Source organism: Crocodylus porosus, unplaced genomic scaffold, assembly GCF_001723895.1.
Source record: "Crocodylus porosus isolate Cpor-Errol unplaced genomic scaffold, CroPor_comp1, whole genome shotgun sequence".
Classification (NCBI taxonomy): Eukaryota; Metazoa; Chordata; order Crocodylia; family Crocodylidae; genus Crocodylus; species Crocodylus porosus.
The window spans coordinates 7,112,179-7,128,815 of NW_017728915.1; the positions used below are offsets into that span (position 1 = coordinate 7,112,179).

Genomic DNA, 16,637 nt, shown 5'->3' on the forward strand with positions numbered 1-16,637 from the left:
GGCACGTGAGTGCTGGGATCTGCATGTGCGCTGCACAGAGCTTCACACGATAGAGGCTGGCCAGCCTGGCTGTGCTCCTTGCCACTATGTAAGCACCTGTCACCTACTGCTGCTGTCACCAGCAGGGAGGGAGTCCCCACATCCTCTCACCCTCCCTCAGACCTACACCCTGCCCACCAGAGAGCTGCTGTCCTGCTGCTCCCCTAGGCATAGGCTCCATGCAGCTACCAGCCCCAGCCTTATGCTTCCTGCCCCCACCCAGCTGGAGCTCCCCCTCTGCCTGCCCCCACTGCTTCCCTACCTGGTGTCTGGAGAGAGCGGGACACCTGGGAAGCCAAGCAGGTCCCCCAGCAGCTGTAGCAGTAGCAGCAGCCACCTTGCCCATAAGCTGCATGCTGGCTGGGCTAGGCCCGTCTATGCACGAGGGCAGAAGCGAGGCACATGGGCTTAGTTGGTGGGTGCCTGCGGGTCAAATGAAATTGCCTGGTAGGCTAGATCTAGCCCACAGGCTGTATTTTGCCCATCCCTGGATTAAAGTGATTTTATTTCTCGTGACCCCATCTGCTGTTTCTGTGACCCACAGTTTGGGAATTGCTATCTTAGTCCCACCATAGGCACCTACATCCTTCATAGGGTCTGGCCCTTAATTTGTCCTCCCCATCTGTAAAATGGTGCCTGTCTAGCCTTGCCTGGATAGGTTGTAAACAGTTTTGGGTAGAAGCTGTCTATTACTGTGTGGAAATCCAGTGCCCAGTCTGATGGGTGCTATTGCATAATGCATAATAAACCTCCCTCAAACACAAAAGCATCCATATATAATACTTTATTAGTCTGAATGGTTGGACACCAGCCCCCCATACCTGCCTGCTGCTGCTGCTGCTGCTGCTCTCCTCTTCATGGGAAATTGAATAGGAACAAAACAGAGGAAGGATTTATTAATTTTCTTGGTGAAGAAATAGACACTCAAACAGACACAGTTCAGACTCTTCGGGAGGAAAGTTGAGTGCTGGGAGGTCTGAGAATCAAACCCAGCTGTCTCTGCTGGAGAAGTGGAGGAGGAAAGGATGAAACCTAGAATTCCACAGGCCTGAATGACACACAATTACCAAGCAGTCTTGAAAAACAAAGACTGGAACAGGAAACCTTTCCATGGTGACCCCAGGAAGCTACTTTGTATTCAAGCATGTTGCAAGCCTTGATTCATCTTCCCTTCTGTAGGCTCTTGGGCACTGCTGTACTGTAGAGACATCCCCTCCTCCCTTGTGTGTAGTGCTACACCTTGCCTGTTTAAGCAGAAATGTGCCAACTCCTGCAGCCTGTGCCAGCGCTGCAGTGTGAAGTCTGCCTGACCCATCTCACTGCCAGAAGTGTACAGAGATGGCACAGGATACCTGCCAAGGGCTTTCAGCTTTTGGATACTGCGCACCAGAATCATACCAGTCACTCCTGCAGAGAGAACTATATGCTGCTGTTATCTGCTGAGCAATTTAACCCCTGAAGTGCCCCCACCCATTGACAAACATCTCCTAACTATGACAGGAAAAAGAAAAACCTGTTTGGACAGAGGGGTCAAGCCTTGGGTAGAAAAACTGTTCTTGCATTTTGTTCTCAGTAGATGGCTGCCAGCCACCTGCAGACCTCCAGCATGTCCACAGGGGAGTGGACTCCCACATCCACGTTATGGCTTCATCCTGCTCAGTCTTATGTCGCGCTCGATTTCAAACTGTCTGTGGTCCACCCGATCCAGAAACGCCTTCCTCTCAATGTACCTGCAGGGGAGAAAGAGCCAGAGAGTAGTGGCAGGGTCAGCACAGACACCATGCCCCGGGCCTGCAGCATGGGACACTGCTTTGAGGGAAAGCTCCTGAGAGCTTCTCAAAGCAACTCATATGTGCTCTCAGTCATGGGGTGAGTAGCAAGGGGGAGCCAGTGACTCCCAGCTCATCTCAGAACCATGTTGAGGATCGTTCCATGTTGAGGATGGAGCAGCTGCCCTTGGGGACAGCAACAAAATCCAATGGAATTTACCCTCTAAAATCCCAATTAATGGACTCAAAACAGAGGTCTGGAGACTTGTCTGCAAGAAAACATCCCTGCTGCTATACTTACCATACATTATTTTTCCCTGACCCCCATTCATGAGCCTATGTATATCCTATTCTTTAGTACATTTATCCAAACAATTCTCTATGGGTATCAGGGTGAACTGGGGCACAGAGAGGCTAAGGGGATGATCCAAGGTCACACAGGAAGTCTGTGGCAGAGCTGGGAAGTGTACCTGCATCTTCTGTGTCCTCCTCCTTTAGTGCTCTAATCAGTGGGAAAGCCTTCCCCTGAATATTTATTTCCCCCCGTGTCTCAGAGAAGTGTCTAAAATACTGCAAGGGACAAAGTGTGTGTGAAAAGCACCTTGTCATTAGTTAATGAGCTGCAGCTGCATTTTAATGTACTTTGCCGCAAACCGTACCACAGATAGCCTGGGGGCTGTGCTACTAATTAACCTACAGAGGGAGTGACATTGCAATTCAAAGTGGAGCTGTAATTGAATCATCACACTCATTTTTCTTTTGTTCCACCGTGGAAAACATTCAACTGTCATCACAAGGTCATTGCACTCAGCATTGGGAGTCCATGACATACACAAGCCACCGTTCCACAGATAACTGCCTGCCTGCCTGCTCTGCCCTGTGAAGGCTGGTCACATAGCATGGCCAGTGACTGCTAAACTGGAGAAACCGCTTCTCCAAAGCAGGAGTGAAGGTTACAGACTTACCAGCCAGCTGGACAGTGAGAGGACAGATATTCCAAGGCTCTGCGTGCACAGAAGCTCTTGGCTGTCTGACCCGGCTCTGCTACCTTTGTTTCAAAGGAAGATAGGAGCATGCCAGCCAAACTGCCCTTCTGGACAGTGGTGAAGACAAAGACTGACAGGCTACAAAGGCAGAAGTATCCTCCTACCTCTACAGATTCCTCTTCTCACCCAGTGCACCAGATTATGGTGGCTCACACTCAGGCCCTGGGTGGGAAAGCCTGCCACTGTGCTAACCCAGTCAAGGCCAATGACATTAGCCCTTTACTTCTGCTGGGACTGCCAAGAGACCCCAAATTCCTGAAGGCCCTGCCAGAGGATTCAAAATGAAAAGAAAACGGAGGAGTGGGGCACCCCCCAAGAGAGCCTTATACCTTACAGAGCTAATGCACTGCCTGCTACCCTGGGGTCAGGCTGTAGCTGGACCGTGATTTTTCACTCGCCCCTCCTTCTCTCTCCCTCACTAATGATTGAGGTTAGAGAAGCTTGGAGATAAGCTGCCTCCAAACGCCCCATTAGGCACGAAGAACGGTACTGCAGAGGCTGCAAGAAGTTCTGCTGAGTCAGGCTGACCCTGGGAAACAAGGAGCATGAAATGTTCCCGCTGAGGGGGTGAGCTGGCAAAGAATAAGCAGAGCCAAGTGATCAAAGAGCGCTTGCCAGCCACCCCCTGCCTGCCAAGGGCTGTGTTGGAGGGTATCAGACAGCAGCGGGCATGTGTGTGCAGGACAGGTTGAATTAACTAAAGCCCTTTTAAAAGAAAAAGATGTCAGTGGAAGAGGAAACTAACCAATGGGAGTGGACTGCACCAAGGTGGGGACACAGATTCTGGGATCCTGGGGGCTGGTCTGACTGTCACTTGGCACTGCCACATGCCCTGGCCTGTGGTGCTTCACCTGACAGTCGAGGTCTGAACAGCAGAGGCCTGTACAGAGTCAGCCAGGCCTGGTATGCAAGTGATCTCAGTGGAGCACAGGAGTTAGCTCAAGTCTCAACAGAGATGGAAAGGGATTTCACTAATAACTGCCATTGGCACAGGCAGGCCTCCCACAGCTGAACTCACAGCCAGCCATAGTTGTGCCCCTAGCAAGACCTTGTGCCTCTAGAGCCACTGACTCCAGTAGAGAGGTCTTCTAGGTCTTCTCTCATCCTGACTGCCTGGCCATACAACAGGGATGATATTTCCTTTCTCCATTTTGATTGCAAGGGATAAACCGCCATAGTACTTATGAGGCCTATAGTATCTGAGCTCCTCAAAATCAATGACTCTTATTCTCATTACACCCTGTGAGATAGGGCAGGCCTAGTCCAGTCTACAGATAGGCAAGAAGAAGAAAGTCTATGTGGCTTAACCCCACGTCCCAAGATGTGTTTGGAGTCGAATTTGGAAAAGAACCTGATGTCCCCAGTGCTGGTCCAGTGCTCTGCCCACTAAACTCCCCTTCCCCACCTTTACTACCTGTTTAGATAGTATCTTGTACAATGGGGCCAGCGTAAGGTGGAGACACGGCATAGAGATAACCATGGAGGCTTTTTATGTCCATCAGCAAAAGGCATGAAAAATCCTGGAGGTTATCTGCCAGCTTTACCATTACTGTCCCTGTGGACATGGAGACGCTCACTTTTACTAACTACTGACGCTGGAGGGGGGGCGGGAGGGGGCACTGCAGAAAAGACCACAGGGCCATAGCAGCATGTGTTTATATGAAAAGTATCTGGCAGCCGAGCAAGCCACAGAAATGAGGGTCAAGTGGCTGCATATGTCACTAGAAGCTCTTAAAGAGTCTGGGAGTACTTCGAAATGCTTATGATACTGGAATAGTGATAAACCTCCCACTATGGAAACATTGGGACAGGCATCCACTGAATTTAACTGAAATGCCAGATTGGTCATATCCCAGTTTCACTCTATGTGGCAACAGAGGGGACCAGAGAGGTACAGCGTCCAGCCAAGAGAACCTCTAAGGAAAGAGACTGACCCCTGCTGGGAGAGAAGGGATCCGTGTTGTTCAACCTCTCTGCCCCGCCCTACCCAGCAAGGAAACAGGGCTGTAAAGCATGTGTTCAAATTCAGGGAAGTCATGAAAAGCAATGCAAAACACATCAGATGCCCCTGGGTCAAGAAAAGGGAGCAGACACTAATGCCACCTGTACCAAGAAAGGTGGAAGCTCTTGTGTTTTATGTACTGCTTGGCACAAAGGAGTCACAAACTCAATTCCTATGGGATCTGGGCTAGCTGCTTACTCTCTCCGAGTCACTTTGGGTCGCTGTCTCTGAGTCTTAGTCCCCTCTGTAAACAGGGGGATAATAACACTGCTCTGGTGCACAGGAAAGCCATGAGATGCTTGTGAGTGGCTCAGATACTTCCGTGATCAGGGGGATGCCAAAGTGCCTGGATAGAAAGGATCTAGCATACAAATGGTAATCAAACAAGGGAACCTCAGAAAAGGGTGCAAGAGAGCTGGGATGTGGCTTAATCAGCCCACCTGCTGCTTTTCTTCAGGGTTTGTTCTGAACACTAGCAGCTTTGAATCTCACCGTATTGGGGGAGGGAGTATTATTATACTGGGGTAGCGCAAGCAGAAACCCTCATAGATTAGGGAACCATTGTGTTAGTGCTTCACAGACACAGGAAAAAAACAGACTTCCTTCCAAAGAGCTTATAGTAAAACAGAAAGGCCCTGCATTGTGGGAATTGCCCTTCTTGCTGGGGAGGGATGGCCAGGACTTGTTTTAGAGCCAGCCAGCATTGCTCCCCTCCATGGAGAGAGGTTCAGAATGGAAACAGGACCAAGGTGTACAACCTGACCCAGTTCCTGTACAGGCTCCAGTTGGAGGACTTCAATCTCACCTTGCACTGCCATCTTTTCATTAAACCCATGCATCTCTCACTAAACTATGGCTTGATGGTAGCAGAGGCAGCCATGAGGCCTAAGCACTGCTGTGAAGAAGTTCAGGGCTGGCTATCTTCTCCAAACAGTGGAGGGGAAGGGATGCATGACAGTTCCATAATCATTTGAGCCGGTAATGGATGATAATTCTAGCTGAGGCTGTAATCCCTTGCCCCATTTCCCGTTCCCAGAGTCCAGGCACAAAGGACAGAGCATGCCATCCCTCCCAAACAGCACAGCCCCAATCTTCTCACGTCCTTGCTGGATGTACCCTGAACAGCCTTGTGAACAGAAAGATTCCTCACATGCACTATGATGAAGATGCACTGTTTTGTGCCACAAAGTGAGAATTTTTCTAGGTGTCTCTATGGGATAATGTGGAATTAAGTCACAGCTCTGTCCTGGCCCAGGGAAAGCCAGAAGAGACTAAGCTAGTGCCTTTCATAGAATCACAGAATCACAGAAAATTAGAGTTAGAAGGGACCTCAGGAGGTTATCTAGTCCAACCCCCTGCTCAATGCAGGACCATCCCCAACTAGATCATCTCAGGCAAAGCTCTATCTAGCTGGGTCTTAAAAGCCTCCAAGTATGGAGCTTCTACCACCTCTCTGGGTAACCTGTTCCAGTGCTTCCCTGCCCTCCGAGTGAAAAAATTCTTCCTAATATCTAACCTAAACTTCCCTTGCTGCCACTTGAGACCATTGCTCCTTGTTCTGTCATCTGCCACCACTGAGAACAGTTTACCTCCATCCTCTTTGAAACCCCCCTTCAGGAAGTTGAAGGCTGCTATTAAACCCTGCCTTCAGTCTTCTCTTCTCTAGACTAAACAAACCCAGGTCCCTCTGCCTCTCCTCAGAAGTCATGGGCCCCAGCCCCCTCACCATTTTTGCTGCCCTCCACTGGACTCTCTTCAACTTGTCCACATCTCTTCTGTAGTGGGGGGCCCCAAAACTGAACACAATACTCCAGATGTGGCCTCACCAGTGCTGAATAGAGGAGAATAATAGAGGGGAATAATTGCATCCCTTGACCTGCTTGCAACACACCAGCACAGCCCAGTATGCTGTTAGCCTTATTGGCAAAAAAGGCACGCTGTTGGCTCATGTTTAGTTTATGGTCCACTGTCACTCCCAGGTCATTTTCTATTGAGCTGCTGCCCAGCCAGTCAGTCCCCAGTCTGTACATGCGATTCTTCCCTCCTAAGTACAGGTCTTTGAACTTGTCTTTGTTGAACCTCATGAGATTTCTTTTGGCCCAATCCTCCAATTTGTCTAGGTCACTTTGAATCCTAGCCCTACCCTCCAGCATATCTACTATTCCCTCCAGCTTGGTGTCATCTGCAAACTTGTTGAGAATGCACTCTATGCCATTTTCCAGGTCGTTGATGAAGACATTAAAGAAAACCCGCCCCAGGACCAAGCCCTGGGGCACTCCACTTGATACCAGCTACAAACTAGACATGGAGCCATTGATTATTACCCTCTAAGCCCAACAATCCAGCCAGTTTTCTATCCACCTCACAGTCCATTCATCCAGCCCATACCTCCTTTTTGGGTGCCAATTCTTGCTATTGGTAACCCCTGTGCACACATCCTAAAAGCAACAGGGCCACACATGCATTACTGAGGGCAGTGGTTTGCCTGCAGAATAGTTTATTGCTGGGGGTGATGGGCAAAGAGTCACCCCAACCTGACTCACAGATTCTCCCTGGCTGGACTGCATGCACAGCCAGGCAGCTAGCAACAAACCCCCACATTTGAATTGTAAAGTGATCACAGTGGATTGGGAATCACTGAGACACAAACAGGTAAGCTCAGGGGGCTGAATTGTAAAGCCACCTTTCAGAACAGACAGGCAGAAAACAAAACCTAATGGGAATAAGAGCTCCCCTGTTGATGTCCAGCTCCCAAACTGCTGTGATGTGATGGGCAGAGACCTCAGAGTGGGGCCATGAAGTGAAATAGCAATGGAAGCTTCAACTGTCATTCAAATACTTATTCTAAGTAAGTTAAGCTTTTCATTAATCAATTTAACTGCTATAAACAGCCCAGGATAACAGAAATGGGAAAATTGTGATCTATGTTGTGTTAAGGTAAACCTGGTGGTGTAACCAGTGGCTGTATTTGCTATTGAGGACAGAAGAGACTTAAGTATGTTGAGATTTTGTTGACACTTCACATCCCCTGCAGTGGCTTGTAATTACATAGCTTGATAGCACCAGTCCTGCCTGGGAGAGGCTCCCAGCTGGGGCTGCTCTACAAACATGGCACAGTTTAACAAGCTGCTACATGAGTTCAAGTTTATAAAGCATATTAGAATGACACATCTAGAGAAAAAGGGATTTCTGCTCCCTCCCTTTGCCCTCTCCTTGTTTCTCCGTCTCCTTCCAAAAGCAGGACAGGCCCTCAGGATTTGACATAATTTGGGCTTCACAAACCCAGATTCCACAACTGATGAAAAATAAACCCACGGCCGAGAATTCATGACACAAGGAGAGGGAAGTGAGAGCTCAGGGCAGGGTAGACATAGCTACAGGGTGACACTTATCGTCCTTAGCAAGTCATGCCATGACTGACAGAACGGACTGTGTTAGCAGAGGAAGGAGGCTGCAGTTCTGTGGTATGACTATGACCATGCACAAATGTGCTGATGAGGCACTTCCAGCAGCTGAGAAAGCAAGGTGAGATCTAAGGAGTCATTTGTAGGAGATGCCCTGTGACTGGAACAGCGATTTTTGCAAGGACATTTAAAAAAAAAGAAAAACGCCCTCCCTTCCTTCGTAAGACATAAGAATTACTATTTCCATCATCTCAGGTGATGATTACCAGACAATCTGAGCCCTGGCTTTCTCTGGGCGAGTTGCTGCTTGCTTTATCCGGCAGACACCATCTTCAATTATACAGCAAGACCCAGGGAACTTCAGTGTAAGAAAAATGGCTAGGTTTGTTAAGAAAAAGGCAATTCTGCTTCATTGGCACCAAGGAGGCACCAGGTAAAGGCATGCCTTTATCCTGCATTATAGCTATTCTAATACCTGCAGTTGTGATTTTTATATATGGCATTACAGATTATTACTGCCAAATAGTTAAGGGAAGAAGAGCATATTAAAGGGAAAAGAGGTTGTTGGCAATGACAGCTATGGTTGTGTGATCTTACCTCCAACAGCTAGCTAATCTGTAAATGTTCAACATGCTGTACATCACACATTCCCATTAGCAGCTTCTGATCACTAGTGTGGGTGGACTTACAGTATTTCAGTTTTCCTTTCTGCTTTTTATGTCAAAGGTGGGTATGGTTAAAGGTGATTCCCTGATGTTATATACTTGACTAGATTAGACATGTATTTTAGAGGAGTTTGATGTTTTCATGGCACCATATTTCTCTTCTGTTTAATAACATAACCACTTGCCAATGTCCCAGTGGACTTTGACCTGAGATTTGACAGGGCAGAAAAAGCTAATGCTCCTGAAGCTCGCAAATGCTTTTAAAATCCTAGTGTGATTTGCTCATCTTCTCTAAGTACTGATCTCTTCTCCAGTCCTCAGGGAGTGGGTCATTAGTTCCACTGGAGAAGGCTGCCAGCAATGAGTGAAGTATGGATATTCGGAATGACTGAAGTATTTTTGAATGTGGGTCAGGGCAAGGACTCAGCCTCTTCCAAGACAGCCGGGCATTTCAGCTCATAACCCAAGTGTAAATATAACTGAATAGAACAGGGTAGTGAAAGAGGCTGCGGAATCTCTGTGACTTTCTGTAAAGTCAAGCAGCCCCATCTGGTTCAGCTTATACAGCCAGTGCAATTAGACTAATACAGCAGGGCTCCAACAGAGTGCAGGTACAGTTTGCTGAAGTCAACAGAGTTGCACCCACATCTACTATGGATGAAGTTTCAGGGAAGAAGAATCACCACCTCATGACTGGTAGAAGGTCACAGAACTTTTCATTTGATATCATGAGTTTGAATCCAGCCTAGATATGTAGTGGCCTAAAGCGACTGGCAGACCTAATGGCTGCTCACTCTGTGCAATGAGTAAGAACTCAGCTGGGTTTTTATCTGGCCCCTCTCCTGGGCCCCACTACTACAGACAAATGGGGGAAACAACAAGGAGGCCAAAAGCCAGTGGACATGGACAGAAAACCTCAAGCCAAAGCTTATGCGGTTTGGTGGGTCTTGTATGGATGAAACTTGCACTGACATAGCTCATCCTCCACCCATTCTGGGGACTTTCATTGGAGAGGCAATGGTGTTTGGCACACTTTTATTTGCAGCCTCCCAATGGTACTGGTAACTGGCACAAGCTATATGGGAACCTTGCTAGGAATGGCTCTGCCCTAGAGAAGTCTAGCTCTTTTCACTAACAGAAATATTATCCTGCTGGGCTGGAGACACGAATTGTATTTGTGGTGATTTGTCAGTTCCCACAGAGGCCACTTCCTCATTCTAGGCTAAAGTGGTCAGAGTCTGATCAAAGAGCATCATAACAAAGAGAACTAGATCTGCAGTGGGAGCAACTCCTTTGACTTCAATAAGGCTATGCTGATTTACAACAATGGAAGCCCTAGCCCTGAAAACCTGGTCTCAAACTCCTCATCACACTGCACTGTTCATCAGATGTCTTCCCCTACACCTTGAGTGTCAAAAGGTGGCAATGCAGATCTAATGGGGAAGACTAATGACAAGACACAGGGTGAACAGTGAAAATACAGGGGTAATAAAATATCTATTTGAAATGAAAATCAAATTTGAGGAACATAGAGGCTGTCAGTTTCTGCAGGCAGAATGAAAGAACAGCTTAGAAGAAAGTTACATTTTATAAGCTGTCTGCTAACCTGGTTATCTTTTCTTATAGCACAGAGAAGCACCCAGTGGAGATGCCACTCCTAATCTGATTTCCCTTTCCCATGGCACATGTTATTAACTCCCTACTTTAGATACAGCATCACTACTTATTTTAATACCTATATTAACTTCACTGGAGAGAACATTACTTGGCATGCACAATCAATACACAATGCTGTCATAAACTGCAATGCACTCTGACAGCTGTTCTCTATTTGTCTGCATCTGTACCGAGCAGCAGGAAAGACTGAGGAGGCTGTAAGACATCACCATAGGATGGAAAAATATGGATCAATTTGGGATTTGGAAACAAAAGCAGGGTCAGGACCACCATAACCCTTTATTAGATAGGACATAGTCAAATGGCATTTGCTCCTTGATCTGGAGGGCTGCTAGAGCAGTCATAGTCATTTCAGGTGGCCATGAAAATTCTGCTGACCATCTGAACAGACTGTGGAAGATTTCGGCCTGATCAGGGCTGCTGCAGACTGTACCACTCCTCATCTGTACTGTAACAGATCTCTGGCATGCACCCACACTAGACCCTCAATAGCCTCCCAGCATGTTGGGGGTTGGGATTTCCTGGGTGCCTGGCAAGGAGTGTAAAATACTGGACTGTTGTTACATAAAACCCAAACTCACCCTTCTTTCCCTCTGTTGTGGATAGCCAACTCCTCCCCGATCCCCTGCTCCTCCTTGAAATTCTCCCAGTCCAGTCTGGATTTCTCCAGGGTGTTCATCTTCTGCTTTTTGGAGCCAATCTTCCCCAGGAGACTGTTCATGCCACTTGGCCTTTTCACCCTGATGGAGACAAAGACAACAACATTGTTATCAACTAAAATCAAAGTGGAGATGAGAAATGTCATGTGTAAACCTGGAGGCCTCAGTTGAGAAGGGTTTCCTTCACACAGGCCAACTCTAACCAATATGCCACATTTCCTTAGAGCCCAATATATCAGGTAGGTCCTATTCAGTCATATCTGCAGGCTAGAACTGTCATTACCTGCAGATCTGTGGGTTATATTTTTAAGAGTCTGGACTTCCACCTTTGCCCTGAAAGTTCATAAGCAGATGCATTACTTTGAGGAGCTTAGGCTAATACTACTAACCACTGCTTCTGAAGAAACACACAACTGTGAACTCAGCCCTGGGAGATACAAAGCCCAAGATTTACCTTCACACATGAGATGAAATGAGAAATCACAATTTCTGATGAGAAGTGGGGGAGAAACAGATGGCAAATGGAAAGCCCCTTGGAGCTTCCACAGCAGCACACTTAGAGCTGGCATGAACCATGTCAGCCACAGGTACCAATCTGAGAAGGGTGCTGCCACATCAGAAGTAAAGACTATTAGAAGCATGGTGACATCACTACTACCACCGTGAAAGTGACCAATTTGCAGAGAGAAAATCCTGGTGCAGTCTCAGACACCGCCCAGACCTCTGAAACCAGAAGCAGTTCATAGCACTACTGATTCTAATTAGCGTAGCTGTTACAGTGTGGTGGTACAGACAGGCCAATTCACTAGAAGGAGCAGCACAGTTGCATTCATGCATTGCTCTGAATATGCTAATTAGCTCTGCCTCTCAGCCAAGCTAATCAGTCCAGTTGTTGCTATGTAGTAGTGAGGGGCAGAGCTAATGAGATCACCTGGGCTCAGCACTGCACAAATCCAGCTGTACAGCTTCCCCTTCAGGAGGCACCCCATGGCTTCTCAACCCAGAAGCAGCACAGCTGCATTCTCATGATGCCATGTGCAGCAGATGCAGTAGTGCCAAGGACAGGGTTTTGTCTTTGTGGCCAGTACTGGGCCCCTTCTTTCTAGACACCCATACTAACAGCAGCCACGAACTTGATGGCTAGTCAGTTTCAGGGATGTTAATGCAGCCTGCCCGACTAGCTCAGGGCCCTGTGCAGTTTGTGGATGCTGGCCCTGACTGGGATACTGCCTGCTGCTGATCCTGGACCATTTTTCCAAACTTGACACAGAAGTCCTATTCCAGGAAGTTTTCAGGGACACAGGGACACAGGCCTGGGACAGTAGTGGAACATTTCAATGATTTAGTCACCATCCAAACACAGCATGCCAGACTATCCCATTAAAGCTCCAGACTAGTCTGGACTCAGGATTACTTTCTCACACCATAACATTTGTAACATATGGAAGCAGAAAAAAATCCCAGTCAGATGAACAATTTCTACCCTTCTACTCATACTCTGACTTATCTCCATATTTCTCTTTCTGCCTACCAGGTTTCTGGCTCATGCCTTGCCTCTGATTGGTGTCTGGGATTTTAGAGGTATCAGATGAGGTTATATTTGGATACGAGCTGAGCATGCATTCCCACATGTACCAAATCAGATTATGATATGAAATGCTTAATCAGTCATAGGTGATATCCTACACCTGTAGAGAACTATCTGTTAGGGCTCCCAGGGACTAATCAAGAGGGTACGTGGGGCTGTAGCTTTCTCTTTAAAAATTCCACAAAACCTCCTGGTTGGATCAATCCCGGTGCATTCTTATGAATGCGACCCATTCATGATATTTTTGCAAGGTGACATGCACTGTCCCCCTATATCTCATTCCTTCTGGCACTCCTTTCCCCCAACATATCCCAAGAGAAGCAAGTCTTCTGAAGAGCACAGCAAAGCCCAGCACATTTGTCACAGTGTTCTTTAAGCAGGAAAGAAAAGGAAAAAATATAACTGTGGTTCTTGGGAGAAACTATTAACTTCACTGACAAGCATCATCTCTGTTGAGTAGGTAGAAAAACTGAAGCACTGAAAGAGGAAGTGAGTTGTCCAGTATCACCATGCCATTACAAATCAGGCCATCTGACTCCCATTCTCCTGCTCTGTACCTTTAGCCCTCATTATCTCCTTTGGTAGTTTCCAAGAGTTTCAGGATGGAAGAAACCATAGGTCATCTAAGTCTGACCTTTGAAGAGCACAGGCAATTATAATTTAATCTACTCACTTTTGTAGTAAGCCCTCAAACCTGGGTTAGCTAAAACACATCTTCCAGAAAGGCATCCAATCTGGATCTGAAGATATCAAGAGATGGAAATACCAATACTTGGTGGCTGGTTCCAATGGCTATTTATTTGATAACATTTGAGCCTTATTTCTAATTTGAATTAGCTTTTTTTCCCAGTCTCCAGCCACTACTGTTTGTTTGATCTCTGCTAAAGGCCCCTTCTTACTTGGTATTTTTTTGCTAAGCAGGTATTTATACATCAGAATCAAGTGAACGCTTAATCTTCTTTTTGATCAACACTTTAGTTTCTCACTGGGCACGTCTACACATTCATTAATGTACAGTAGTTACTGTGCATTTAGTTTAGTACTTGGTTCATGAAGTACTAACTCAATGCACAGTAACTACAGTTACTGCGCAGTAGCACCGGCACATGTTTTTTGTGACACTTACTGTGCAATAGCTTAATAACAATGCACAGTAGTGTATTAGCAGGGTTTGACTGGCACACTACTATGCAGTGTTATTAGGCCATCTGTGCAGTAAATGTCTCATGCAGATGCACCTACTGTGATGTATACTGTACAATCCATAATTCATTTTTGTGGTGCTCTACTGCTCCATCTCTAATCTACCATTATCCCCTTTAGAATGTGAACACCAGAATGGTACACACTGTTCTAGCAATGGCCTCACCAATGGCACAGATGGTGGTAAAATTAATCCCCTCTCCTACTTACTACCCTTTTGGATTAGCAGACTGCATCAGTTTTATTTGCCACGTTGGCACCCTGGAAGCTCACCTTCAGTTGTTTGCCTAACATGATCACTATACCTTTTTCAGCTACTGCTTTTCAGGATAGTCTCCCGTTCCATAGGCTTAACCTGCACTGCTTGTCCAAAATGTACAACTTTGTAGTTGGATGTCTTAAAGCACATTTTATTCAAAAGGACCAGAGTAATCCTGATCACTTCGCAGGACAGCCCACTCCTCATTGCTATTTACTATAATGAAAGATCAGGACTGCTTATCATTACATCATAACTCTGACAGCTGGGAGCTGTCAGGCATGTAGCATGTGATGATACTGTAACATGCACCAAGGAGCACTTCCACCTGTTCCCTGCCACAGGGAGCTGAAATTTTATCCACACAGAACACCCCCCAAACTCCAGTTTATGCTGGGAAAAACATACATTGTGTAAATGAACCAGGTCATCAGGGACAGGGTCTGAGGAAATCAATTCCTAAAACAAGGAAAGGCAATGCAAACTTAAAGGAACTACCAATGGGAGGAAAGGGAAACTCCCCTCCCCCCCGCACACTGAGCTCCTTGTTTGCATCCATTCCCAGGATAACTTAATATCTGCAAAGCCTTTGCCACTGCAGTAAGCTTGAGAGGAAATGATTTTCAGTCCAGAAGGACATAGAGATTTGGGTTGGGGGTGTGAGAAAGAAGAAAGTCAAATGAATGCAACAAATTGATCTGGTTTCCACTGCATCACCCAAAACCAGGCAAGTGCTTTATGCACATTGTTGCTTCTTGGGAAAACATCCAAACGTGTCTTTGTCGGGTCATTAGCATAGTTTATGCTTCCGTAATTTGCAAGTCTCTAAAGAAAAATAGCTGCAGTTTATATGGGACTAAATCAAGGAAGATGACATCTTTATAGGCTTCAGCTCTAAGATTCTCAATGCAACTATGGCATGCCATGTAAACACACACAGCTTCTTGACTGGGTATCAGCTTGTTGACTGCCCCTCACTAGCATAATATGCTGGTAGCAGGAACTTTTCAGTTTGCCTGGCCACAGCTCAATCAAGGACCCTTACACATCTCATTTTCCTTCTTTCTTTGGTCCCAAGTCTCAGTGATAACTGAAGTCATCATGACATCACTAGGCAACCACACCTGCACCTTCATGGAAGTTTTTGGCTCTCTTCCTCTCTCTCTCCCTAGGCTTCACATTGCTGTGATTCCCTCTCACTGTGGACCTCAGAAAAGATTAACACTGGCTGCTGGAGCACAGTAGAACAGATGGTTCTGTAATACATTAATCTTCAGGTGGCATATGGACCCTGCTTAGACTGGCTGATAGGTCAAGTCTGAGGCTAGCAGAAATCAAGTACCTGAACATGAAAGTTTCAGTCACTGGAAAGATTCCTGAGCAGAGCTATGCTATTTTCCTCCCATGTCTGTAAGGTTTATTTGCACCTTTATGGACTTCTCTCAAATGAAGGAAAAACCTTGCCACTGCAGAGACTTGGACAAAGAAAACAGCTATGGGCACTTTGTCAGTGTACCCCTAAGTGTTGGGCATCCTCTGATGGAAGCAAAGATTTTCTTGACTGATACCAATAGCTGATTATACACCAGGCATATTGGCCAATACCAATCTTATAACCAATTTACAGGAATACAGCTAGGCAGCATAGAGAGCAGCACCCTGCAGGTAGGTTTGTGGAGGGGAAGGGTCATGAGGCGGGGGACAAATTGAGGCCCACCTGGTAAGGGAGGGAGCTGGGCAGGGGCAGGGCAAATGGGTCAAGGATGAATGGGACCCTGGGGCTGGGCTTTAGTTCAAGCATGAGCTTTAGTTCAAGCATTGCCACCACCATTTTTAAGCCCTGAGACACTTTTACCCAGAGCCAAGCCAAGCAGGATGAGGGCAAAAGCTAGCTGGCCTGCTGTGGGCTCGGAGCTCTTTGCCCTGCTGCCTTTGCCCCAGGAGCTGCATGCTGGCTGTGCTTCATCCCCTGGTTGTCCAGTGGCAGTGGCAGTGGTGAGCTGTGCCTCCTGCTGCTGGATGGGCAGGGAATGTGTGGCCAGAGCATGGCTCCCAGGGCAAGGGAAACAAGGTGAAGAGCCCCAAGCTCATAGTGGGCAGCCCACCTCCATCCTCGCCCTGCTTGGTTCCAGCTAAAAGCATCTCAGTGCTTAAAAATGGGGGCAATGCCACTTGAACTAGAGCTCATTTGATGAGCTTTAGTTCAAGCACCCCCACTGCCATTTTTATGTGCTAGGACACTGATGCCCTGGACAAACCGCCCATGGCTCCATCCTGCTCCCCACCTCAGCGTCCCATTCACCGCCCTGTCCTAGTCCGAGCCCCA

The 16,637-nt window shown here is 47.1% G+C and overlaps 1 protein-coding gene across 1 annotated transcript in view; it reads right to left on the reverse strand.

The window, feature by feature from the left end:
- Positions 1-808: 808 nt before the first annotated feature.
- The window catches only part of CFDP1 (craniofacial development protein 1), a 136,368-nt gene continuing 120,539 nt past the window's right edge, over positions 809-16,637 (reverse strand). Inside the window, exons 6-7 of the mRNA XM_019535625.1 lie at positions 11,184-11,342; positions 809-1,769 (exon numbers count right to left, since the gene is read on the reverse strand). Coding sequence (XP_019391170.1) covers positions 1,679-1,769; positions 11,184-11,342 — 250 coding nt within the window. The 3' untranslated portion in view covers positions 809-1,678. The remainder of the gene's footprint in view (positions 1,770-11,183; positions 11,343-16,637) is intronic.